Below are 25,318 nucleotides of genomic sequence, written 5' to 3'. Positions count from 1 at the left end.
GTGCATGGAGTTTGAAGCTGGGAACCATGATAACCATATCTACCATGCAGGTCTTGCGTTTCTTTTATTGCAAAAGCAGTATATGCTTAACTTACAAAATAGAGATGGGACAGTAATTCTCCAGTGTCCATGGTACCCCACGCTGTACTCAGTTACAAAGCCTTGCTCTATGTAAGCATCAATGCAGCACAGCCAGACACACTCATAAATGTACGCCCACCTTAGGGAGCAGAATCACGCTATCCGAATTACTCTAGAACCTGCCTTTTACCACTGCAAACAGAGACTCCACTGTCATCCAACATGGCATGTTTAAAGTCACAGGAGGGAGAGCACACGGCTCACTGAAGAGTAGCCACCAAGGATCATGGAAAACAACTGATGTCAATATCTACAAGCTAAAGTCAATTTTCCACTTCTGCCGTATAGCCAGAAAGAGCATTCCAAAAATAGTTTAGAAAATAAAATTATGTCAAGCTGAAACCCAGACATTTTGTCTGCTAGATCCACTTTGTTATGAGGGAGACTTTTCCTTTTAGTGGCGACAACAAGTCAGGTATTCAAATGCACAGAATGCTCTCCACTCCCATTTTCAATTCATCTAAAAGCGAATTGTGCTGCTTAGAGCCAAAAAGAAAAATGATCAGCGCCATTAGTTAGGATATAATTGATTCCTCCTGTCCGTGTTTCAGAGACCAATGTTTAAAGGCCATCTCTCATTTGATATCAGACCATGTTTCATTTGATATCAGACCATCTTTCATTTGATATCAGACCATACTTTCAATTAAAGCTGCAGAACAGCCAGGCTTTCCCACCTGAAGGCAATCCTGCTACACCAGGAGGGGAGGTGACGCCAAGCCAAACAAGGCCATTCCCCTGTTCCACAGTAGCATTCGATGCCCTTTCCATCAGATTACCATCTCAAGGACACTCTGAACTGTTACCATTCCCAGGTTAGCATCCAGTTGTCAAAGAGATGTCCTAAAAGCAGGAGTCACAAGTCTCCCTTTCCTGTGAAACTTCCAGATGGCAACTTATTTCACAAAAGAAATTTAGTGAGAGCTACCCTTGAGCTGCCCTGAGTGCTGTGGTTTAAGTGCTTCTGTGGTTTGGAGGGGGAGCCTCTGGGAGGTGAACAGGTCATTGTGCTGAATCCACAGGAATGTGGTTAGCGCTGTGGGCCCTACTGGCCTTCCCCTTTCCTCCTTCGAGGACATAGCAGCATCTGCGTCCATCAGCCAGGAGATAGGCCCTCTCCTTGGAACCTGCTAGTCCTTTCCTCCTGGGCTTTCTAGATTACAAGAAATAAGCTCATGTCACCTACAAGATACTATTTATTACAGAGGTCCCAGGGGACTAAGAGATGACTACATAGAACAGAAAGCTTTATGTGACCAAAAAAATAATAATAAAGCTTATAATTTTTCATATGAATTTCAGTTTGTTCTACAAAAGTCAAAGCTTTGCTAGTTCTCACCTTTAGGTCTCTCTCTCTCTCTCCATCTATTTATTTCTAGTTCCTCCACACATCAATAAAAAAAAAAAAAAAATGCTGCCCGTTCCAATAATGCAGCTCATTCTGATGCACAGAAACACATTTCTTAAAGAAGGAAAGAGCTCGGAAGCAAGGCAAAAATCTATTCACACTACCTCTGTCCAACTGATTGTGCTTGCTTCTCGGCCTCTCACATTGAAAATCAATACCCCATTTCATTGGTTGAATTCCTACCACACCTTTATGTCAACACATACAAGGGCTGGAGATAAATCTGTTTTTTAGCTCATGCTGCCTCTTCATGCGTGCCGCTATACTAACAGCAGCCATAATGATGCTGGTCTCCAGGAAACCGGCACTAATCTAGCAGTCTACTGCAGTCCCTCTCTACACACGTTCCAGTCTTTTCTGAGAGCTCACAGCCCTGTTTTGGCCAATACCTTCTGAGTGGCCAGTGTTCTAATCCTCTGAAGGCATCCAAGATGCCAATGGATCTCGACGCCCTGAACCGATGTCCTCAGAGGGAGGGACTGAAACACCCACACTTGGGTTGGCATGAGCGCACCCATGTGCAATGCCCTTCGTGCAGCTGGTGTTTAAACTCGTTGGGAAACACCAGGCTCATCCATCGGTGCGGTGCCTGTGCCAGTCCGGTAAACACTCAAAACCGTCTGAATGCTTAGGAACAAAGAGCAAAGAAAGCAAGTGTGAGGCACAAAGCGTCCAGGCACTCACATATATCTCATTGTGATCGAAGCGCTTCTTCAGGTTGTCGATGAACGTCTCCTCGTTGAGAGGCTCCAAGAGAACCGTATCTCCAACGCCGATCATATTGTCCAGAAGTGAGGATTTTACCTCCTTCTTGGCCATGGTTTCCAGCTGGGAAAGAGAGAGAGGAGTCAGAGGAGTGAGCAAAACGCTTTCAGAGGAGCTCTTCGTATGACGGGGAAAATGACCTCCACCTGCCTGGCAATCCAAACTGCTTTAGTTGCCATGATATCAACCTACTGCCCAAACAAACCTACCCCCCATCCATCCTCCCAGGCAAAGTCCATCTACAGAAGCTTCCAACCGGGAACCAAAGCCACTGTCACACTGTGCCATCTCCAACCACAACTGGCACAGGCCAGCTGCGTCTCTTCCCAAAACTTCAAACCACCCTTGCCGCCAGCCCTTGCATAGCAATGTCGGACTGGGTCTTTATATGAACCGGCTTCCTCTATGATGACAAGCTTCAGCTGTCCAAGGTTAATTTACAGTGCATTTCCCCCAAGAAATTGCGCTTTTAAACGATGCCAGTAACCCTCACTGCTCACCATACCAGAGAACTGTACATTTAGTGATAAACTCACAATAACCCTACTAGAGATATGGCTAATTCAGTGTTAACATAGGCTACCCTGGTGAGATGGCTGAGTGAGGAAAGGACTGGCCGCCGAGCCAGCTCGCCTGAGCTCAACCCTCCAAACCCATCAGATGAAAGAACCGACTCCTGTAGTTTCTCATCGGACTCCTGGGCACACATACCACGACAGGCACACACCCGCCCCAAAACATACATAATGATTTTAAAATGTATATGAGGAAATCGAGCCAGTAAGATGCCTCAGTGGGTAAAGGCATTGGCCACCAAGCCTGACAATCTGAGTTCAGTTCCCGGGACCTAAGGAGAAAAGGGGCACTCAGCAGTTGTCATAGGATCTGCACGCTACACAGGAGCACACGCTTACCACGTCAGCAAGACACATGCAAAAGTAAATAAATGGTTTTTTAAGTGAGAAAAAAACTTGATGCTCATCTTCTTGCGACTGCTTATAAATAAATGCTCTGTACGTGGTGTTAAAGAAGCCCATGGCATAGTGGCACATGCCTCTGAATCCAGCACTCAGGAGACAGAGAGGCAGACTTATCTCCGTGAGTGTGAGACCAGTGTGGTCTACACGGTGAGTTCCAGCACAGCCAAAGCTACAGAGTCAAACCGTGTCTCAAAAACAAACAGACCAAAAGAATCCCATCGTTCCTTGGATGCTGTAGCTATGGGAAGAAGTTTCATCGCAGGTACCGGAAGATAACTTACAAAGAGCACAATCCGCTAGTAAACAGGCTGCCTAGCCAATGCGACCTGCCAAGAGTGGTCACAGTATTCTCAATTTTCATCTTGACTAGCTGACCTAACAGCAAAACGGTTTAACCCACAATGACTAGACCCAAATACTACCTTTCCTTTGGCTCAGTGGGAAAGGCTACCTACCCGTTTGGAAACAAAGGCTCCCTGTAACAGTGGCATTCTACATCTTGTATGGAAGCTGCTGGCCACAGCCCACAGAGGAATGCTAACCAACACAACTCCCAACCTCCCCGCACTGTGGAGAGAACCGAAGTCCCTTCAGTGTCTTAACTGAGGACTGGATATGGCGTGTCTCTTAGGTAATGCATGTCGTCAGCTTTTCCGTTACCACACACACTCACCGTCCCATTCCAAAAAAAGCATATCCAGGGCAGAAGTCAAGCTTAAACTGACATCAAGGTGCTAACAGCCACAACATTTGTGAATATTATAATAAATTTACGTAGGCACGCCCCTGGCACTAGGTGCAAAGTCCACTCAGTTCTTTCCACATGGAGTGCCCCCTTCACGCTAGACCATAGCCATAGGATGGTCTGCGCGCTTAAATCTTAGCAATTTAAGTTAACCCTCATCTTCTGGTGCAAATGGCCAAGTTCCTTAGAGGAAAGAGAAAGCGCATCTTCTTGAAGTTATAAAGAGAAACAGGAAGACCCAGTAACTAAGTAATTCATTGTTGCAAATTACTAGCAAAACACACACACACACACACACACACACACACACACACACACACACACACACGGATGGATGGATAGATAGATAAATAGATAGACAGATAGATCTCCACAAACATGTCTGTTATTTCTGACTGTTTTAAAAAAACAAAGCAAAAAACTCGAAAAGTCAAAAAAGAGACTATGAAAGAAACAAGACTTGCTCCAATATGTTTGAATCAAGTAAGTACTTAGGACTCAAGAGAAGAGATCTATTTTATTTTATTATTTTATTTTATTTATTTACTAATATATGATTTCGTTTCAGGGCAACCACACCTTTAGAATAAGTAGTCCCAGGAACCACTAAAACGCAACAAGCAAGGATCAAGGACTGGTTCCTGAATTGAGGTAGATCAGGCTCCATCTCAGAACCAAGCAGGGGCAGGTGGGAGGTGCCTGCCATTTCCATGGATTTGAGCAGCAGCCAGGAGACATCCACGGAAGGATTGGGCACGCCCAACTTTGTCACAATAAATATTTTAATCAAATTTCAAGTTCTCAGGCTCATACTGTGCCAAAACCACTCTGGGTCTGTAAAGGCATTACACCTAATTTGGCAGGTGAGAGAAGAGGGCTTAGGGATTAAGGGAGAAGTCAGCTTGAAAAGGGTAGCAAAAATAACCATCTTAAACCTGCAACTTAAAGGAGGGAAGTGGCTGAATGAGAAATCTGCCCTGGGTGGATTTCTGAATTGAGTCTATTAATAGAAGCAGCTGGAAAGGCAATACCTGCTGGCTGCAGGTGCTGGTAATTAAGCAGCCAGCCTGCCACAGTTAACTAAGCCTGCTTCACCATCCCTACCACCGTGTTTCAAGGAAGCTCACGGTCAGCCAGCTTTGACATTCTATCCTAGTCGTAGGACACACAATCATACGCAGGTACAAATCAATTCGGAAAATTGATAAAAACTGAAAATACAATTTTTTGCAAAATATAATATTCCAATAAAACAAACCAAACTGAAAAGCCAATATAAAATTCATTTCATTACAAGACAAGTTTGTCTCTTTAGCATGGAGGTTTTGGGGGCATGACGTCATGATGGTTCCCATCATTAAAGGTAAAAAGAGGACACAGGAAACGTGGTGGGAACACTTCCATACCTTCCTGAAAATGAACTGTGTCCATACTCTGCCTCAAGTACATTAGAGCCATTACCTCTAGCATAAGCTGAGTTCACTTTGAGATCCTAATTAAAAATATCTGGCATATTTGCTCTACCAAGAAAAAAATGATTTTTTTTTTCTTCTCTGACAGAGTTAGGACTAGCCATGAAAACAAATTTCAGAAGCATTTGCTAAACAATGTTTCCTTAAGACTTCAAAAGAAGTTCCATGGTTTCCATATAGGAAAATGGTGATGTATTAGGGCACTGTGATATACAAATATGTGTGTGAATATCAAACCAAAAGGGGTGTGGTGTGTGTGTGTGTGTGTGTGTGTGTGTGTGTGTGTGTGTGTGTGTTGTGTGTGCGCGCGCACACGTGCGTATGTAGTTCCCATTCCCAAAAGCTCTCAAAGGAGAGCTAACACCTTCAACTCCAGGTGTTAGCACAAACATATCATATATACATTAACTCAATCAATACAGCACCGTCTCCTAGTCACTGTTTCTGACTCAAGGCTGACTGAATCTGATGCTGGCCAGAGTCTCGCCATCAAAGTCCTGTCCACCTCCGATGGGCAGGCTTGCAGACTGGACACTTGGGATGGCTCAACCACCCTGCTCACACCAAATAGACTAGTCCCAAGAGAGAACAGCACATGGTAGAGGCGAGGCAGGAAAATTACTGAAAATTATTAGTGAAGGGCTTCTAGTGACATCATAAATCTCTGGATCAAATTGCAAAAGGTCCCTGACACCTCATTCCTCAATGTTTCCATGATGTGAGCCCCCTTAGCTCTCTCAACTATGTGCACCAGAAAGCATCTTATGCTGAACCAAAGAAACTGGTGCCAGGAAGTGGAATGTCAGAAGTAAAGGCTTGACCTAGCTGAGCTAAGGCATGAGATAGGAGGCGGGAGGACACAGGAATTGCACATCAAAGACCAACAAGATCGCATTTAACAGCTCTTACTGGAACCACCGGGGAGCCATGCCTAGGGGACTCGGACCTCATACCTGTAACATTCGAGGATTTGAATACAGGCAATTCAGAATGCCAGTCATGTGTTCATGAAAATGGCCTGTCTGAAAAGGCCCACAAGGGAAGAATTTTCCACTCAGAAGCGTCTCTGTGCCTGCCGCAGCCCAGCTAAAGCCTGTTTGGCTTCCAGTGCCTGAAAAGGGATAAGCCCTCCCTCCCTCTGCAAAGTGGTAGAATCCAGGAGTTAGCACCACACTCTGCTTCTTCCAGTTCTTAATAACCCTGAGCCAACCATCAACCAAGACTGACAGCTCCCTGCAGGGAAGGAAGGAAGGCCAAGAGGCAAATTCTCAGGTTAGTTTCCCGAGGCTTAGTGGTATTTTCAGTGTGCATTATTAGTCCACGGAAACGAGGCAACCTTTAAAACATCTTTAAGGAATGCAAAATTCTGGCTGATAGTGATATATGATTGCTTGACCCTTCCCAACAACCAGCCCTCAAGACTAACTCACAAGAACTGCTGAAGTACAGAAGCCTCACAAAGTCTCCTCCCCAGTGCCTCCCTCAGAGGAGGCCGTGTAAGCCATACGCACAAAAGAGACCTCAGAAAACAGTGGGTCAGCACATTTTTTTTAGCCGCGCAGTGAGGAGATACATAATTTTGTCTGGAGCATTTTGTTTTGCTACACGTAGGTAATAGTAAGAAAGGTGTGTGTGAAGTCAGGTCTGTCCTTCTCTAACAAGGTGAGGGCGGGACAATGTTTAAACTAACTACATAGCAAGCAAGACCCTATCTCAAACAACAAACAAATCTGATCCAACAGAGATGAAGTGTCTGTGTGAGGTCAGCTGATCTCAAGAGTAGACGTGAGTCTTGCAGGCTATGTAGGCATTCAGTCCTACTCCTACACGTCCCTGATCTACCATTCGCTACCATTCGGGGAGTTCCCAGTCACATTGACTTTTGTGGGGAGTCAATGCCAGTTTCTGGCAGTTTCTGCCAGTTTCTGGCAGACCTACATTCTCCCAATCCCAATCCCAATCCCAATCCCAATCCCAATCCCAGCATAAGCAGGAGGTAGGAGCCCAGCTTATGCACAACCATCTAACACCCCTGGGAGTGCAGACAGCAGATGGTCAGGGCCAGGACGACACTCACAGTCACACACAGTGGCCGTGTGGCCAGTCAGCAGCATAACTCCTGCTGTCAGCTCCCACCCATCCTTGCTTCCTGCCCACCGCATCCTTGTTCATCTTGTGACCTCCTTGCAATCCTCATTCTGTCTGTAGTTCAACCAAATCTGTAGCTGACATAAAACTGAGGGTCCTGAATGCACAGTACCAAGCCGCTGATGGCAGATTTTATTATTTTATGAAATCTAGCCTTCCTCCCTAACTTGAGGCCATCTATAAAACACAATGCCTGGGGGACCTTCTGAGAGGCCCCTGAATCACTGGGTAATTGAACCAGCAGCCAGCCCATTAACTAACCAGTGCCAGATGATCCCATGGCTATGTGAGCTCTTTACAGCCACTGTCCATGCATATGAGGCAGCTGCTCCCTCCTCTTCCTACTCTCATGTACTTTTCTTTTTTAAGCTTTTTTTTCTTTCTTTCTTTTCTTTTTTTCAGAGCTGGAGACCGAACCCAGGGCCTTGAGCTAAATCACTGAGCTAAATCCCTAACCCCTCTCACGTACTTCTAAAACGACTACTGCTTATGTTTACCAGAAACCTATGTAGCACAAAACACAGGTAAAAAATATGAAAAGCATCATCTCAAACTGTCTTCAAAATCAGAAAGAGTACGTAGGATAAACTATCCTAAAGCATCTTAGGACCACCGTAACCTAACAGTTCAATAAACTAGTCTACCATCACTCACCCTACATTACAAGCTGGCTACCACACCACTCACCATAACTATGAATACTGCAGATACAGAGACAGCCATCCCTCTGGCTGTCAGCCACACACAGAGATGGGGACAAAAGAGCATGGGAAGTACATGAGCACTCCACCATTCAATATCAAAACAATAGTACGGAAAGCTATTCCAAATTAATAATCAATAGTTAACAGTTAACAAGAAATGGAGGGTAGAGGAAATAAACGATATCTTATTGCCCCCAGAATAAATTGTAGTTCTCAGAGTACCACAGGCCAGCAACGATGAATACTTCAAGCAGAAACACTTCTGTACTAGAAAGAGCATGAGCGAATTAGAGCTGACATCTCAATGAGTCCAGAATATTAAGTCATAGTATTTTAAATCTGAAACAGCCTCTATAGCAAAGCCAAAAACAACTTGTGCGTAGTAAAACACTGAAAAGTTATCTTCTGCTTGCTGGCATTTAAAACATCATAGCATCCTTAGAATTGCACTGTGGCAACTGTACTGATACCGTTGTAGCATCTTTAGAAGCATGCCCCAGCCACAGCAGCTACAGGAGGGCTTCCTAACAGTACTGATGTCTTTAAATGACTCTGGTTCCACTCATTAACCTCCAGGTACAGTGGCCCTGCTTGCTGGCCATACCTTTTCTAAACAAAGCCAGCTCTTCATTGTAAGAATCGTGTCATATTCCTTGGTAATTCCCCAGTCTACGGCGCTGCCCCATTTACACGGAAAGCTTTCAGGAAAACACAAACGGCAGACACAGATGCAAAGGACTATTAAGGTCTGAGTCACACAGCAATGGGCATCCTCACAGCTGCCACTGTATAAGTTTGGCCACAGTTAGGAGGCAGAAGAATGAGAAGAGCTGCGAGCTGCCTGAGGATTTCCCCAAAAATCACAACAGCAACAATAAGACAGGAAATAAAAGCAAGCCCGTAGCTCCACATGAAGCAGTTAATGTTTTTGAGAATGGCATGCAAAACACATTTAAGTCAGGAAACTGGGCCAATATGACGTCATGAGCAAAATAACTCTCATCAAATCCCCAAGACAAAGACAAGAGAGACCAAAAGCTCGACCTCGAGGTTCAGAACCTAACAGGAGCCAAGCACTCAGAACTAGAACTTCCTTCCTCAGCCTTCTAATCGTTTGGGTGTGGGGATAGGGTTGCGGATGGATTAAATGTCCATTTTATTCAGTTTGAGCTACGCGCACAGAACTAATCCTGATTAGATTCTGGCACTGTATGAATGGTTAAGAACACGGGAGTAATCACAGTACCCTTCCCCCCACACTACTCCCAGAAGTCAGAGTTCAGGCAGGAGCAGCAACAGAATGCCGCAGTTTAACGTTTTTGATTACATTTATTTAAGGTGCACACGAGGCACATGTGAGCTAGGGCTCACATGTAGAGGTCAGAGGACAACGGGGGGAGTCTGTTCTCTCTTTTGACCACATGGGTCAGGAATGGAACTCAGAGCAGCAAATGCTTCTGCTTACTGAGCAACCTTCCAAGCCAAACGGTCCACTTTTGGCATTTCAAATGACCACTTTCATGACTAAGAGAAGTGTGTGCCCACTATAGGGAAAAAAGAAATAGAAAATGCAGATGAGCAAGAAATAAAAAACTCGGGGCTGGGGATTTAGCTCAGTGGTAGAGCGCTTACCTAGGAAGCGCAAGGCCCTGGGTTCGGTCCCCAGCTCCGAAAAAAAAGAACCAAAAAAAAAAAAAAAAAAAAGAAAAGAAAGAAAGAAAGAAAGAAAGAAAGAAAGAAAGAAAGAAAGAAAGAAAGAAAGAAAAAACTCAAATCAAGATGCTTACCTTGGCCTAAATCCTTAATTTACTAGAATTCTTAGGAAAAGCTAAACTCATAAATTTCGTTTATGTATATTTTACTTCAAAAGCAAACAGATTTCTTGGCAGAGAACCCATGACCTCAGGACTCTTTTTGCCTTCCTCCCTAATCTCCTCTTTTGAAGTCTCTCTAGGACAAATCCCACATCAGCATGCCAAGGCTTCCAAAGGTCTCTAACAGCAGCATCATCAACCAGGCCACAGCTTAAGTGGGCAGTGCACACTGGCCAGAACAGTGCCAGCTTCCGCAGGCTGGCACCAGGACACACAAACCATGGCCAGGAGGCTGCAAGCAGTGACGTGGAGACTTGTGGAGATGCTGAGAACCAGTTTCATTTAGGGGAGCCTTGCAGAGCTCACCCCCCCCCCTCTGAAGGAAAGAATGATGCCTGAAACAGAGCCCTGGGACAGAGAGTAAAGCTTCAGATGCCACGGGTCCAGTTCTGAGCCTCAGAGGTCCACTGGGCTTCTTCACTTAGACACGGCCTAGCCTTATCTAACAGTGTGAGGACTCACTGATCTAGGGAGCACACTCCAAGTCAGCCAGCGGTTACCGACCGGATGCTGTGTTCTCCCATCGCAAGCCCTGTTTCCCAGTTCTGCAGTACTAGAGGTGAGGCCTTTGAAAAAGAAAAGGCTTTAAAAGCTACCAGGAAGGACATAAGGAGATTCTGTCTTTACAAAAACCATAAACGTGAGGAGACGCCAATGTTTCTGCAAGTCAGCAAGAAGAGACTCGGTAGAAACCAAATTTTGAACTTCGCAGCTTCCAGAGCTGTAAGAAATAAATGTCCACTGCTTAAGCCAACTCTGTCTAGTGTGTGTCGCAGCATCTCAGGCACTGTGACACACCTCCTGCCTGCTCCTCCCGAGAAAGGCAAGCCGGCACTCTCGATACAGACAGGTCCTGGTACATGTAGTTCTCAAGAGCTAGGTTTAGTGGACCACACGACCACGGGGGTGACTTCTGTTGTTCAGTGTATGTGAGAAAGAGGGGGCTGGAGAGATGGCTCAGCGGTTAAGAGCACCCGACTGCTCTTCCAGAGGTCCTGAGTTCAATTCCCAGCAACCACATGGTGGCTCACAACCATCTGTAAAGAGATTCAATGCCCTCTTCTGGTGTATCTGAAGACAGCTACAGTGTACTTATATATAATAAATGAATAAATAAATCTTTTTAAAAAAAAAAAGAGAAAGAGGGCTGACGTGCATTTGTGACAAGGTTCAGGCTATGCTCATTTTCACTCCCACCAACCTGCTCGCTAAGAGAAATTTATGGTAGTGTCTAGCTCCTGTATTTATGTCACAAATTATAGTTAGTTGACCTTCCAGTCTTATTTCATTGGTAAAGCCAATACATGGGAAGGAGGCCCACCACCAGCCTTCCTCTAAGGCCTCCTGCTAAGTCTACTAGATTGCTGCCCAGAGGGCTTTTATTAGAGTTCTTGGCTAGGGGACAGGCAGTAAAGATCAAACAGCTACGGACAGGGCTGAGAGTAAGCAGATAACTACAAATGGAAGCCCATATGCTAACAGCCCCATGTAAGAGTGATGACATTAGGTTATCTCGGGGTTAACACCCCAGAGGGTGTCTCTGCAAAACCAGAAATGGACGAAACCACCACTGACCAAGGTTAAGGTTGGTTTCTACCTGAGCATGCAAACCGGCTTGATCAACAAGAGCTGCCTAGAAGCCAATGTCCACTCACTCCCAGGCAGGCTGTGGGGCCTGGAAAATAGCATGGAGACCTTGCAGTTCATAAAGAGATGGAGACCTGGGAGGCAGGGAGGCTGTTTCCAGCTGTGGAAAGCAAATATGGTTAATATATCATCTAGACTAATCCGGAGGATTCTTGAGGCGCCAGAACAGTGAAGGCTTTAGATTACTAACCACCGTATCCACCAGGTCTCCTGATGGAGGAGAATAACTCATAGAGAGCAGGGGTCAGGCATCACATCCCAGGCAAAGCCTTCCAACAGAGAAAACACTGGCTCCTAGAGGTTGTTCCTCTGTGAGAGTCAGGAAGAATGTACCATGCTAAGGGCCTTAGAACCACCCTGCTCTTGCTGTTTTATGCACACACCCTTTGATCTGAGTCCTAAATTACCAAGCTCTTCATAGCAACCCAGAGGTAAGATGTCTGTCTCACTGTGCATTACCCAAGTCATGCAGAAATGGTTTACCTGGCACATGACCTATAAATAAATGTAATGCAATGTCATCCAAAAAAGTCATGCTCGGGAACAGTAAGATGATGTTACCAAAAAGAAACTGAAAAAAAAATTAATACTTAAATGAGTTTACAATTTGTGTGTTAGGCCATAGTCACAGCTATCCTGGGCCATAGCTAGCTCCACAGGCTGTGGGTTAGATGTACCTGGTACAAGGAAGGACCCTAGATTCATATTGGTACAGTCAGTACATCCATCTCAGGCTTGGCAATCATAGAGTCAAGACTGGAATCCAAGGGAATTCACCTCTGAAATTCCAATTTCTGATCCCCAAACTCAGGACGAGAGCAAAGGTGTACACAGACTGACAGAGAAGAAACACAGCACAAATGGCTTTCTTCTTTTGACCTTAAGAGCACACATGCTCTTCTATCTGTCTTCTCCTAAGAATATCCAGGTGCCTAATCTAGTCACCTCTTTTGCAAAAGACCCCTGCTCTCCTGGAGTCCTACCTTAAATCTCCATTAGTCTCACTGCCAAAAAACAGGATCTAGAATCACCTAGAGATGAACTTCTGGAAGTGTCAGAGGGGGAGCTTCTGGTTTGGTTTTATCAGATGGAAAAAAACACTATAATGTGTTTGGCGCCATTTGAGAGCTGGCGTTCAATGCTTAGCTGAGCACCAGCACCCCTCACCATGTCAGGACTTCTCGGTGACACACTGCACACTTGAACCGTGAGCCAACATAAATGCTCCTTTTTTTAAGCAGCCCTTGTGACAGCAGCAAAGTAACCAACGCGCATTCCCCAGGAGGAAGTGCAGCCCACACCATGTCCCTACTGTCACTTCCCAGAGTTAGGTCTGCTAAGTTGTGTCAGGAACATCAGGAAAGGACATCTCACCAAGGCTCACCGAAGAGCTGCATCCTGCCCTCCCTCCCTTGCTTCCTCACACCCCACAGAAGCATCCCTCACCTTCCACAAGCCCAGGAGTGCAGAACCTGTATGAGGGAACCTGTAATCATGCTACACAACTCACAGGGAGCAACATTACAAGAATCAATGAGCTAATGTCTGAAGGGCTACAATCCCTTCGGGACAAGGTAGTCAAACACCATAAACCGCCGCTCCATCCAGAAACACAAACTCAGCTGTACGAGGGAATGTGCTAATTATAACCCTCAGACTTCTCAATCCATTACCTCAAGGCGGATAAAAAGATTCCAAGGAGTCAAATGTTTAGATTGGCGAACGCTGGAACCCCAGTGTGGATGTGAAACTACTCAAATATAACCGGCAAGCTGACAGCTCTCATTGGCCCTGGCAGATCCACAGGTGCCAAGAGCGCCAAGTAATTATTAAACCGAACACAGCCATCGGGGAAACTAACTACCCTTCCAAAAGAATCCACTTACTAATCAGAAGGTACCAAGCTCGTTTTGTTCCACAGGATAAAAATCCCACCAAAGTCCTCTAGTGCCCTGCCAGCCCTCTCCCTCTGCTTACACCATCTGTCCATTCAAAGCCTGGCCCACCGAATACCAGCAAGTGATCTACCACTAAGCTACATCCTAGCCTTTTGCTTCCTTTACAACTTCATCAGATTATTTAAACCCAGAAGAGCCCAGCTCCAGATCCGGCTCAGTGTGCCCATGAGACTTCAGGCACAATGGCACTTCTCCAAGCCTCAGTTTCCCCACAGAAGTCCATAACACAGTCTCCCCAAGTTTGCTTCTATAGCCTCCTGTCCCTGTTTCCATCCCTGCTGGCAGGATTAATTCTAAAAAGGCTGATTTCCTTCATGTGGGGAATTCTAAAGAATGTTCTAAAAAAAAAAAAAAACCAAAACGTCAGCAAATGCCAGTCCGCAAAAATCTCAATGCCATTTTCTGAGAAGCAAGGGAAAGCAGCCGTCTGTTTCATCGTGAAAAACACGTATTAAAGTCTGACTTTAGACACCACAGAAAGATAGGCATAAAATAAACAGGACGCAGTTAACCCCCAGCATACACGGATTCTGTGTGTTTACAGCTATCCACACGATCATCAGCTACCTTTAAAAATCCATCTGGCTATGAAAGAACTTAAGTTATGAGATCAAAATTACACATTAGTGAGCCTACATATTAGCAAAAGTATATTCCTTGAAAGTGCAGCTTTAGTATTGGCTCTGTAGCCGCGACTTAAGAATAAGGAAAGTCCTTAGAAAAGAAATTCAGAAAAATAAACTATGTAAACAAAGGGAGAGAGATGTTTGTACGTTTACTTTAGGATCTCATGAATGTTTACTAGTTGAGAAGCAATCAAACAAAAATAGCTAAGATGTAACCCCCCAAAACCCCGATAATATAAACTCAGAAGGCAAAGCTACTTTGTAATTTGAAAAGAATTAAAAAAAAGAAATAGCTAACTTGCTATGTTGTGTTGATTCACATAAAGTTGATTAAAATCAACAACCACATTATAATTTGGAAGCATTTTCTGTATCAATTTCTGGGTCTTTTTTCCTTGTAATATTGGAAGTGTCACTTTGAGGATCAAAGCTATCACGATTCTTACTGACTGCCCTCTGCACTATTTATGAAGAATTGAGACAACAAATCAACCTTTACAGCACGCCATAATAATTTTTAAATGATACCAAACATGTTTCCTAAAACCTATGTTTACAACATGTCCGCTTACAATTATTAACTGAATCTGAATGACAGTTCTGCTTAAACCTCCAACTGATGCAGCAAAAGCAGGACTTCCCCCGAATGTAGCCACTCACATGCAAAAGGGCCACACGTACACCTTTCTCCTTGAACAAAGCATACCTATTACTTTATACAAAAATCCACCTTCACCAGCTTGCCCATGCAAAGAGCCATCCAACCTGTGTCCCCGTGAAACAACTGCACCATCAAATTGAGAAGGGGAAAAAAGTTCACTTCCTTTATGGGTACTTGGTCCAAACGCATTTTCGAAATACATGAGATTATGAACCATGAAATTAAAAGGCTAAAAACCTTAAAATGTACAGTTCTACCCTTTACGTGTTTCATAATATGTTGTTAGAGAGACACTGAGGAAAAAATCAGAGTCATTTTGAACTACAGGTAAGTATAAGGTCCCCCCAGTTAGCAACAAAGCTGCTCACCAACTTTCTTCTGCCATTGTTCCGTGCGTTACACAGACATCACCAGAACTTTAGCACTCGGTCCATACAAAAGGGAGAGACAAACACTCGCTGTGACAGCAAGAACACACTAAGTACAACAAATAGTTTGCACACAGATAAGAGGAAAGTAGGTCAACGCCAGGCTGGCAGAGGCAGCCAGACCATCCACCCAGGGCCTGCCTGCATGAACGGCACTGGACTGTCTGCTGTGGAGCACTGCTGCTCTAACCCAGCACCTAAGCCTACTCAGAGCACAACAGAGGAGCAAGAATCTATCCATCGCTTCCCAGGCGCTTGCAATCAGTCTGGGACAATTGCTATCAACAGTGTGCAGGCCACAGCCTCTTCACCTAAAGGTGAGGAGTATGAGGGTAGATTTATATTTGTAATTAGCAGCAGAGCACTTGGCCTGGCACAGGCAGATCAGAGAAAGGGTAAAACTTGACTGGAAGACCCGGATGACAAAAGACAACATGGATGGGACCACAGAGGACCCTTTAAAGTGCTATGCGTAAAAGGCATTTAGCAAAGAGCCACTGTGTAAAATGGCAACAGGGGACAGCCATGTACAGCCCTAGCAGGCAACGCAACAGAAAATAAAGGGATCCTGAGGCTAGGCTGGGAGTCACCTAAAGAACTTAAACCTGTCTGAGTGCCAGGAGCAGGAGAGCTCTGAGGACCGTGACAGAGCCTCATCTACTGTGTCCACACGCAGGATTACTATGACAAATCGTCATGATGGTCTGTCTCAGTCTGAGGAAATGCTGCATACATGGAATGGAGAACCACCTGAGCGCCTCTGAACAGATACAGAAGCTGGGTTGGTCATCCTTCTGTTGCTGTAACAAAATGCCTGAGGCGATCAACTTAAAAGGAGAAAAGGTTCATTTGGGCTAGTAGTTCCAGAGGATCTGGTCCATGTTCACTTAGCCTTCTGGCTATTGGATTAGAGTGGCACATCATGGCAGAAATTTGTGTTCACCTCACGGCATCCAAAAACCTCTCCCGAGAATCTCAGGCTGGCAAACATGCGGTTAACACACGGGCTTTGGGAAGACATTTCAGATCTAAACAACAGCCTAGACAGCAAAAAGAATGTTTAGCTCACCATCTGAGTTAGCTGTGACAAACACTAACAGAGCAAGGGCTCCTTGGTGTAGCTGCTCAGCTTGCACACTATATAAAAGCAGGGAGGTCAAAGGGGAAACAGGCTCTAACTAAGGGGAGGGGGTGGGGGGGTCATAGCCCAATCTAGCAGCAGGGACTCCAGCTGTGGCTCCAGTCTAGCGGCTTGGGAATAAGAACTGGATTGAGTCAAATGAGATGAAATAAAAACTGCACAGAAGAAATTAGACAATTAAAATCTGGGAAACTTACCAATGAGAGGGAGCAAGCTTGGTCAAACTGGAAGGCCTTCCTCTCTCTCTCCCTAGTCTACCCCCTGACACCCCCCACATCCCAGCCCAGAGAGTGTCTCCTGTGGTTCCACTTGGCCTGCAATTCGCTACGTAGCCCAGGCTGACCACAACCTCCCAAGTTCTGGGATTATAGGTTGTGCCTGGCACATGTACTACTGCCTTCTAAAGCTGCGGCCTGGAAATTAACGAATAAAGCATCAGCATGTTATCTGGCTAAAAGTGGAACTGGCCTTTCAAAACTCTATCCCGATGCATCTACTCAGTGGCAAATGTATAGTCACGAGTGCTCAAGTCACCGAGGCACAATAGTAACTCTTCAAAGCCATAGCAGGGCATACAGTCAAGAGCACAAGGTCACATGTCATCCCGTAGCTGTGCTCTGAAAGATTCAGAGAATCAACCCATACGCAGCTATTGAAAAATAAATTTGAGTTTCATGCTTCAAAATTTTACATCTTTAAAACTGCCAGCGGAGGTAAACATTGCCCTCGAAGAGAATTTCACTCTAGAAAAGACTATAAGGAACCTCAGAAAAATGTGGGCATCCCTGCTCTCAGTAGACAAATAGTAAATCCATCTATGACAGCTCCACACTCACAGATCTAACACTCAATGTCTTGAAAATAATATGATCTTTAGCTCAATAGTAGAGTATGTACCTATCCTGTGTGAGGGCCAGAGGTTCAATTCCTTACACCGGGAGGTGGGGGGAGAGGAAGACTCAATTCAGATACCTAAGGCTGGGCAAATTCTTAAAAAACTAAGGCCTTTCATGTAAAAATAACATTAATGTATTTCAATAGACTACTAGGTAAAGAAAACCCCCTACAATCATTGTTTGAGTATGATGTGCTCCAATCAAAATTCATGTTAAGTTTTAATTGCCCAATATAGCGACGTTGAGAGTCAGTGGGCTGTTGGGAGACAAAGAGGTGATTAAAGGAGACCAGCGTGCTTCTCCAAAGACTGGCTTTAGTCCTATAAAAGGTGGGTTACTATGCAGCGGGACCATTCATCTGGTTCCTCTCCCTTCCATGCAGTCCCAAATGCTTTCCATTTTCTGCCATAAGTCCAGCACATGCTGATGTGTGCTCTTGGATTCCCACAATGATGAGCTAACATACAGCTTTTAAGTAAATTACCCAGCCTCAGCTATTCTGTTACAGTACTGAGAGGCAGTCTAAGACTCACATACATCAGAAATCCCACATTTCTATGTGAACACATACATATTAAAACCCAAAACAACTAAATGTTCATGGTCTACACCTACATGAACCCTGATTCCTTTGTTAATATGCATGTCTGTGTGCCCAGCTCAGCATCAAATAGGATCTTAATTCTACATAGCTTTAATCCTCCATGCCATGAATGTGAATGTGTACTTATATGTTCATGTGTCTGTGTCTGAATGTGTATCTGTGTATCTGTGTTCTGCGTGTGTGTATGTGTCTGAGTGTGTGTCTGTGTTCATGTGTCTGTATATGTGTGTGTTTCTATACATGTCTCGAGTGTATGTCTGTGTGTGTCTGTATGTGTGTCTATATGTGTCTGTTTGCATTACACACACGTGTGCATGCGCATGCATACACAGACACAGACACAGACACAGACACAGATACAGACACACACACACACACACACACACACACACACACAAGAGAGAGAATGTACACCAGTTATAACACACCCACTGAAATAATTCTGCCCCCAGACTCTACTGGGATTGCAACCCACTCAGTCTAATTTTAACTAAAGTGGGCTCCTGAAAAGAAAAGGAACTCAAAACTAAACTCTGGAGGAAAAGAATTAACTTGTGAAACACAAGGCAAACTCAAATGTACACTTTTACTGAACCTTGAACTAAAGTGATATTCCCAGCATGCTTTTCCTTTAAACTGAGGGACACAGTAAGAAAAGCCAAAAGCTCAGCGTCCCACGATCCCTCCATGCTACCATCAAATATAATTTACCACAGTTCAACTGATGTAAATTTTTACGGCTTGAACACTGAACATTTTGCCACAAAAGGTGGAGTTGTGACTAAAGAAGAGTAGGAGACAAGACAGATGACATCGAGTTCATGAAAAGGGCCAAGGTGCAAAGCGACAGAACCAGGAAAGAATCAAGCATGAACAGAACTACCAGAGTGACCAGAGCTAGACAGAGTGGCCAGATGGTCAGCAGAATGGAGGTATAGGCAAGGGGAGAGGCAGGTGGGTCACTGGTTCACAGTCCATGTACGATGGCCACATTTCTCTCCTTGAGGTTCACACCATAAAGCCCTCAGTGCCAGTACCATAAAATGTGATGTCTTTGGAGAGAGGATCTTCCATGTTAAAGGGGAGGACTAGAGTAGACCCTTACGAGAAGGCACAAGACACTGGAGAGATGTCTCAGCAGCTAAGAACACTGTCTGTTCTTCTGGAAGACCTGGGTTTGATTCCCAGCACCTAGAGAATGGCTCACATCCAGGTCCAGGAGATCCAATGCCCTCTTCTGGCTTCTGTGAGCACCAGGTCCACAGATGGTACACAGACATACATGCAAACAAACATCCATACACATAAAACAAAACCTTTTTTAGAAAGTAGAGGTGACAGATAAGACAGATCAAGGGATGACCTAATGGAAACAAGGCAGTTACCTGTAAGCCACTCAAAAGGCGGTAGAAGAGACCTTTGGGGAGCCTGCTGACGTTTTGGTCTTTAACTTCTAGCCTCCAGATTATGAGGGAATGAGTCTGTTTAAACTGTTCTGTAGCATTTAGTTATGGAAGCCTTAGAAAACTGACACAACATCCAACAGCCCCTTCTAGCAACTGTCTGTCTCTTCAGGTTTCTAACAGTCCACCTTGGACAGGCACTGATGCTCCTAGAAACTCATGTCTGTCTGTCTCTGACTCTGTCTCTATCTCTGTCTCTGTCCCTGCCCCCCACCCCCCGCACAAGCCTTGAAATCATCTCGAAGTTTGTCACTGTATCTGTGTGGCCCACCATTACCCCACTCCTTATGACCACCCTTTCTACTGTATGACTAGTCCTACTAGCCTTACTACTGTCTTAGTAACTCCTCCTTCCTCTACTCACAAAGCAATGCTCCCTAGAGTCCTGTCCTCCACCTTCTCTTTTCATTCTAGTCAGGTATCCAAGGCTTAATCCTAAACACATCTACAGCTTGAAGCACACCTAGACATCATGATGCTTTTTTCTGGATCCCAAGCCCTGACTACTGCACAAGCTCCAGCCCAGCGATTCAATATGTTGAAAATTTCCTCACAGCCTGAATGAGCTATGCAAACCAAAATGAACCTCTCCCTGCAGCCCTGTCTGTGAGAACATCACGCAAGCCAGAAGCGAGTGTTTTACTATGTTCCAATTCTCCCACCCCTCCCATCCATCCGGGCCACCCAACCCATGATGGCAACCTTCATGAAAATTTTTGCAGTCCTCTCAGACTTGGTCTCTATCGGTAGAAAAATCATACAAAATCTGGAAGAAGTTATAGTTACCAAAAGGTCATCCATGGTATTATTTTTTTTTTTTATAGTATGGAATAGAGTTTATTAGGGCATGGGGAGAGGAGTTGAGAGAATAGAGACAGAGAAAGGCAGAGTGCGGGGGGAGGAGGAAGAAGAGGAGGAGGGAGAGGAGGAGAGGTCGGTCATGAACACATGGAGAGATAGGGAGGAAGGGAATTGGGAGAGAAGGAACAGAGATCGAAGAGAGCAAGAGTTAAGAGCCCACGGTATTATTTATGACAGCAAACCAACGTAATCCAAGAATAAAGGACTGTGCCAAAGAAATTACAGCACCCAATGGAATACTATGCTGTCATGAAATGTATTTGAATAACTGTGCAGCACTCCCACCACAAAGAAACGGTCAGTATTTGAGGTGAAAGACATGATCCTTACACATAACACACAGTGTTTCGTTTATTAAAGCATCTCACTGCATGAACATGCTCAATTAAGTGACAACTCAATGTAACATATTAAAACTAGGCAGTAATACAGAAAATGTCTTCCGTATTAACAATTGGATTTCTAAATATAAACATACGGGGTTGGGGATTTAGCTCAGTGGTAGAGCGCTTGCCTAGCAAGCACAAGGCCCTGGGTTCGGTCCCCAGCTCCGAAAAAAAAGAAAAAAAAAAAAAAAGAGCCATTGTAAAAAAAAAATAAACATACAAGGTCACACAAGGTTAGAAAGTTTTATTCAGAAATGACTAGTTTTCATTTTAAGGTAGTGTGACTTTAAAAAACAAAACAAAACAAATTCAAGATCAGGTTCAATGATGACTGTGAACTCCTGATCCTCACTCTGCCCCTAAGTGCTGGGTATATGGGCAGGATGAACTCCATGCCTACCTTTATGCAGTGCTGGGCATAAAACACAGGGTTTCCCGAATGGTAGAAAAACACTCCACCACTCTATTGATCCCAAATCATCCCTACCTCCCTCTCATCTACCTTTATGTTCTTTCTCTCTCAAAAAGCAAAACCAAACCAGAAAATGAAAATCAAAACAAAATTTAAAAAGAAAAAAAAAATCAGAAAAAAAGAAAGAAAGTCGGTCAGTCTGTTTTGTGTTTGCCAACTAGTCATGGGCATAGGGCCTGCCCTGGAGTGTGGCTGGTTGATATTCCGTTTCATTGGAGAAAACTGGTTTCTCTTTCCCAGCAGGTACCAATTATAAATGGCGACTTGTCTAGGGGCGGGCAGGCTGGGGGCGGGGCAGGTTGGGGGTGGGCCTTTGTGTTCCAGTTCCCTTCTCAGGGACCAACTTTTTTGTCTGGCTTGTGTGTGCTGTCATAATCTCTGATATGTATCTTTTTTAACTCTACTTTCCAAACTCTATGTGAGATGTTCTTAAAAACTATTCTCTAATAAAAAATATCCTAAAGAGTTCTAATAATCCCATATTCTATGAATGGTTTGTGGACAAGTTGGAAGTTTACTAGAGAAGTCTTAAATTCCTAAATCTCTTCGACTGACATCCCGTTTCCCTGCTACATCTGCTACAATCTCAATACAATTTCTCTCTCTCTCTCTCTCTCTCTCTCTCTCTCTCTCTCTCTCACACACACACATACACACACACACACACACAAATAGTTTTAAATTGTCAGTGTGAGACCCTCAAAACTGATTCTTTCTAGGAACCCAACTGGACATAAATCTATGTACAGCTGCAAAGCTGGAGCACCAGCCAAGGCTGTTGACGGCTCTAGAAAGAAAAACTCACCAGACACAAGCTGGGGCTGAAAACAACCGTTAAGGTGGAATAGATCCCACAGGAGGCGAAGGTGAACCAGGTAACCACTGGCCAATAGATCCCACAGGAGGCGAAGGTGAACCAGGTAACCACTGGCCACAGACTGTGCAACAGGGACCTAGTGAGGAACCATACTCCATGGCCATCGGATACAAAACAGGTCGCTCCAGGAGCCACCAAACTGTACAACTAGCCTCCAACACCCTCCCTACACCTGGGTCTTGTTTTCTAACGGCCAAGACAGGCCCGGCGTTAAGACCAAATCCACGATGTTCCTGGGTTTCCTAAAAGCTCAGGCCTTACCTCTGCCACACCCAGCTTGAACCAGACACCGCAGAATCAGACTACAGAAAATCATCCTTCAAGGTCATGCCAACTCCACGTGGCTCTACAACCCCCACCAAGGGTCACTGACAGACAGACACCCCTGCATCCGCCACCGTGCTCAAACAGACTGAAAGAACCGCTGTGAAGGCTTCTGAAAAGCAACAAGTCCTAGTTGAGATCACACTATCGACCCGGATACTGCTGTAGTTGCAAGACTTCCTAAGACAGAGAACTAAGGTAAATAATTTGTTACATTGAACTACTGCATGAAAAACAGACTACAGAACAAGGTTTTTAGAAACAGGCTGTAATTCTGTTTATTTAAATGCCCACCTCAAGTAAGCAACTGTCCCCTGATGTCAGGCAGCGCTGCTGTTCCCCAGGTACCCTAGCGGGCCCAACGGGATTACTTTCAAACTACTTAACTATCAATTCCTGTAAATAAACTTCTCGGGAAAGACCGCGTCTCCACGCACAATTACAGAAGGGGAGAAGCACAAGGAAGGCTGGAAAGCTTGAGAAGTCTCCTCCATGAGAGAAATGAAAAGCAATGAGCTTTTGAGGAAACTTATCAGATTGGCATGGTTCCCTTGTGAAAATGCATTGGGTAATTTTCCAGAATTCTAGTCTACTAGTCTGGAAAAGTTCAAATTTTCTGATACATGCACAATGGCGGCAATGCTGAAGAACCCCCAAGTAATAAATAGGCAAAGAGAAAAAGTCAAGCCCAGCATGCCACTGGCCACCCCTCTCAGAACCCAATCCTGCATGGAAGGCTCTAGGTATTTTTGGAACCTTAGGCGAACTTAATTCATAACTTCTCTTGCTGATTCTAGGCCACTTGATTTAGAAGGTACAAAGTATTTTACCAGGTAGTAAAAGATCAAACTTTCTCCTTGAGCCCTTCAGCCCTGCAGGACAGCAAAGGAAGAAGAAAGGTGGGATTAAGAGGAGAGGGATCTAAGGGGAGATGAAACAGAAGGGAGCAATGGAGTGGGGGGTGGGGGCGACTGGGAGCCTTCAGGGAACACAGAGACAAAGAAGGAAATAACACGAGAAGCAACTCCCAATGCACACAGCCCATCTGCTAACTTTGGGGGCCTCTGCGGAACACAGTTGAACACACTGTTGCATTTCTGCAACTTAAATACACCAGGAAAGCGGCTCCACCAGTGAAAGCTGCCAGCACCAGGCTGTCAATCAATCCTTTGGCTCTCCCTCACCACACAGCAGCAGCATCTGAGTAAAGGCTAGCATGGCCTCTTCTTTTTCCAGTAGTTGTATTATAATCAGTGCTCAGGGAAAAACCAGTGAGAGGGATAACAATACAAGCGTTGTTGCTCTATTGTCCCAACGATCATTGCCAACATTTTTTTCCTGTGCCATTTTTCTTCCTACTTACCTGTCCAAGAAGTATGTCAAGGTCTCTGTTAGTCATAAATTATACACATGGCATGGATTCAAACAGACCTGAATATCCCAGGGAGGAGTGACCTCAGGATCCATTCTCAAAAAGACTAAACAATAGGAACTAACATAGAGTTCTTGCTTTGGGCTGGCACCACACATGTGCGTGCGTGCACATTCCTCACAGAATTCCTCCTACAGCCCAGAGAAGAGTCTGTTATTACTCACATTTTGCAGATGAGGAAACAGGCAGACACAGACTCAACAGTAAAGCACAGACACGGGCTAGCAACACTAAACACAAAAGTCAATGTTCAAAGCCAATGCTTATTGGAGCCCTGCACCAGCACACCACACTGCTTCTCACGACTAAAGCTCAGATGAGTTGCCCCAAGTGCAAAGCCTTGACCAAACAGAGCTGTACTGACAGGTGAGCAGGGTGCAAGGACCTTGGGGAATCCAGGTCATTCTCCCCACTCCACCCACCCTACTCTTGGGAGCAAACCTGACATCTAAGCAAAGACAGCCACTTCCCTGGATGTTCGGATGCCCCACAGAAGCAGTAGGCAGTGGCAAGGGTAGCAGCAGTAAATATTCAACTAATGATGGAGCTTAGTCACCCAAAATAAGCTGAAATACCCTGAGCTGAAACTGCATTTACTCTCCTCGGCCTTGGGAACCTCACAGCACAGCAATGCAGGACACTGCAGGCTACTGCACGTTTTAGTAGTACTCTCGCCTGCTGCCCATATTGTTAGCCTCGGGTGGGGGGGGGGATCAAACGCCGAAATACAGTTCCCACTGAATGCATATTGCTTTCACACCATCATAAATTCAAACAGTCCGTGACATAAGCCATGGGGGCTGTCTGAAGTAAAAGCATGGGTGGCAGAAAACCTGGAAGGAGGGTGTCTATTCCACCACAGAGACAGTCCTCTCTCTATTCAGGCAGCTTTGTTTGGGAGAGAAGGGCACATTGCCAGAGGTAAGTTGGCTTACCTTAGCTGACTAGTTCCACAAGTAATAGCCTGACTTAAGTCCATGATGACTGATGCTCCCCTTGACTCATCGTGCACCTGAGTACCCCACCTCGGGCCTCAGGAGTCTCCCTAGTTTCCACTCTGTGTGTGTGTGTGTGTGTGTGTGTGTGTGTGTGTGTGTGTGTGTGTGTGTGTGTGTGTCTGTATAGACTAGAGGGGGAGAGAGGCAGAGGAGGAAAGAGATGTGGTGATCTGGATCCCTCTCTCCAACCAATCTCTTCCATGGAAGTACAACCACACCTTCTCCCGTCACCATTCGGACTCTGTATGGCACCCGTGACATAGAAGGCATCCAAAATATTTAATAACTAAATCAATGAATGCATTTA

At 45.0% G+C, this 25,318-nt stretch overlaps 1 protein-coding gene across 15 annotated transcripts in view; it reads right to left on the bottom strand.

The window, feature by feature from the left end:
- Myo1b (myosin Ib) overlaps nucleotides 1-25,318 on the bottom strand; it is a 161,712-nt gene that overhangs the window by 124,087 nt on the left and 12,307 nt on the right. For 7 of the 15 annotated variants that reach the window (XR_015628381.1, NM_001432365.1, NM_001432368.1 and 4 more), the window contains 1 exon segment: nucleotides 2,234-2,377. Coding sequence is in view for 12 of the 15 variants with exons in the window: in NM_001432365.1 (NP_001419294.1) it covers nucleotides 2,234-2,368 (135 nt within the window). In the remaining 3 variants the exon portion in view is untranslated. 15 annotated transcript variants of the gene reach the window in all.

Source organism: Rattus norvegicus, chromosome 9, assembly GCF_021556685.1.
Source record: "Rattus norvegicus strain SHRSP/BbbUtx chromosome 9, alternate assembly SHRSP_T2T, whole genome shotgun sequence".
Taxonomy (NCBI): domain Eukaryota; kingdom Metazoa; phylum Chordata; class Mammalia; order Rodentia; family Muridae; genus Rattus; species Rattus norvegicus.
The sequence above is the reverse complement of the archived record's forward strand: the minus strand, read 5'-3'. Positions and strand labels throughout refer to the sequence as shown.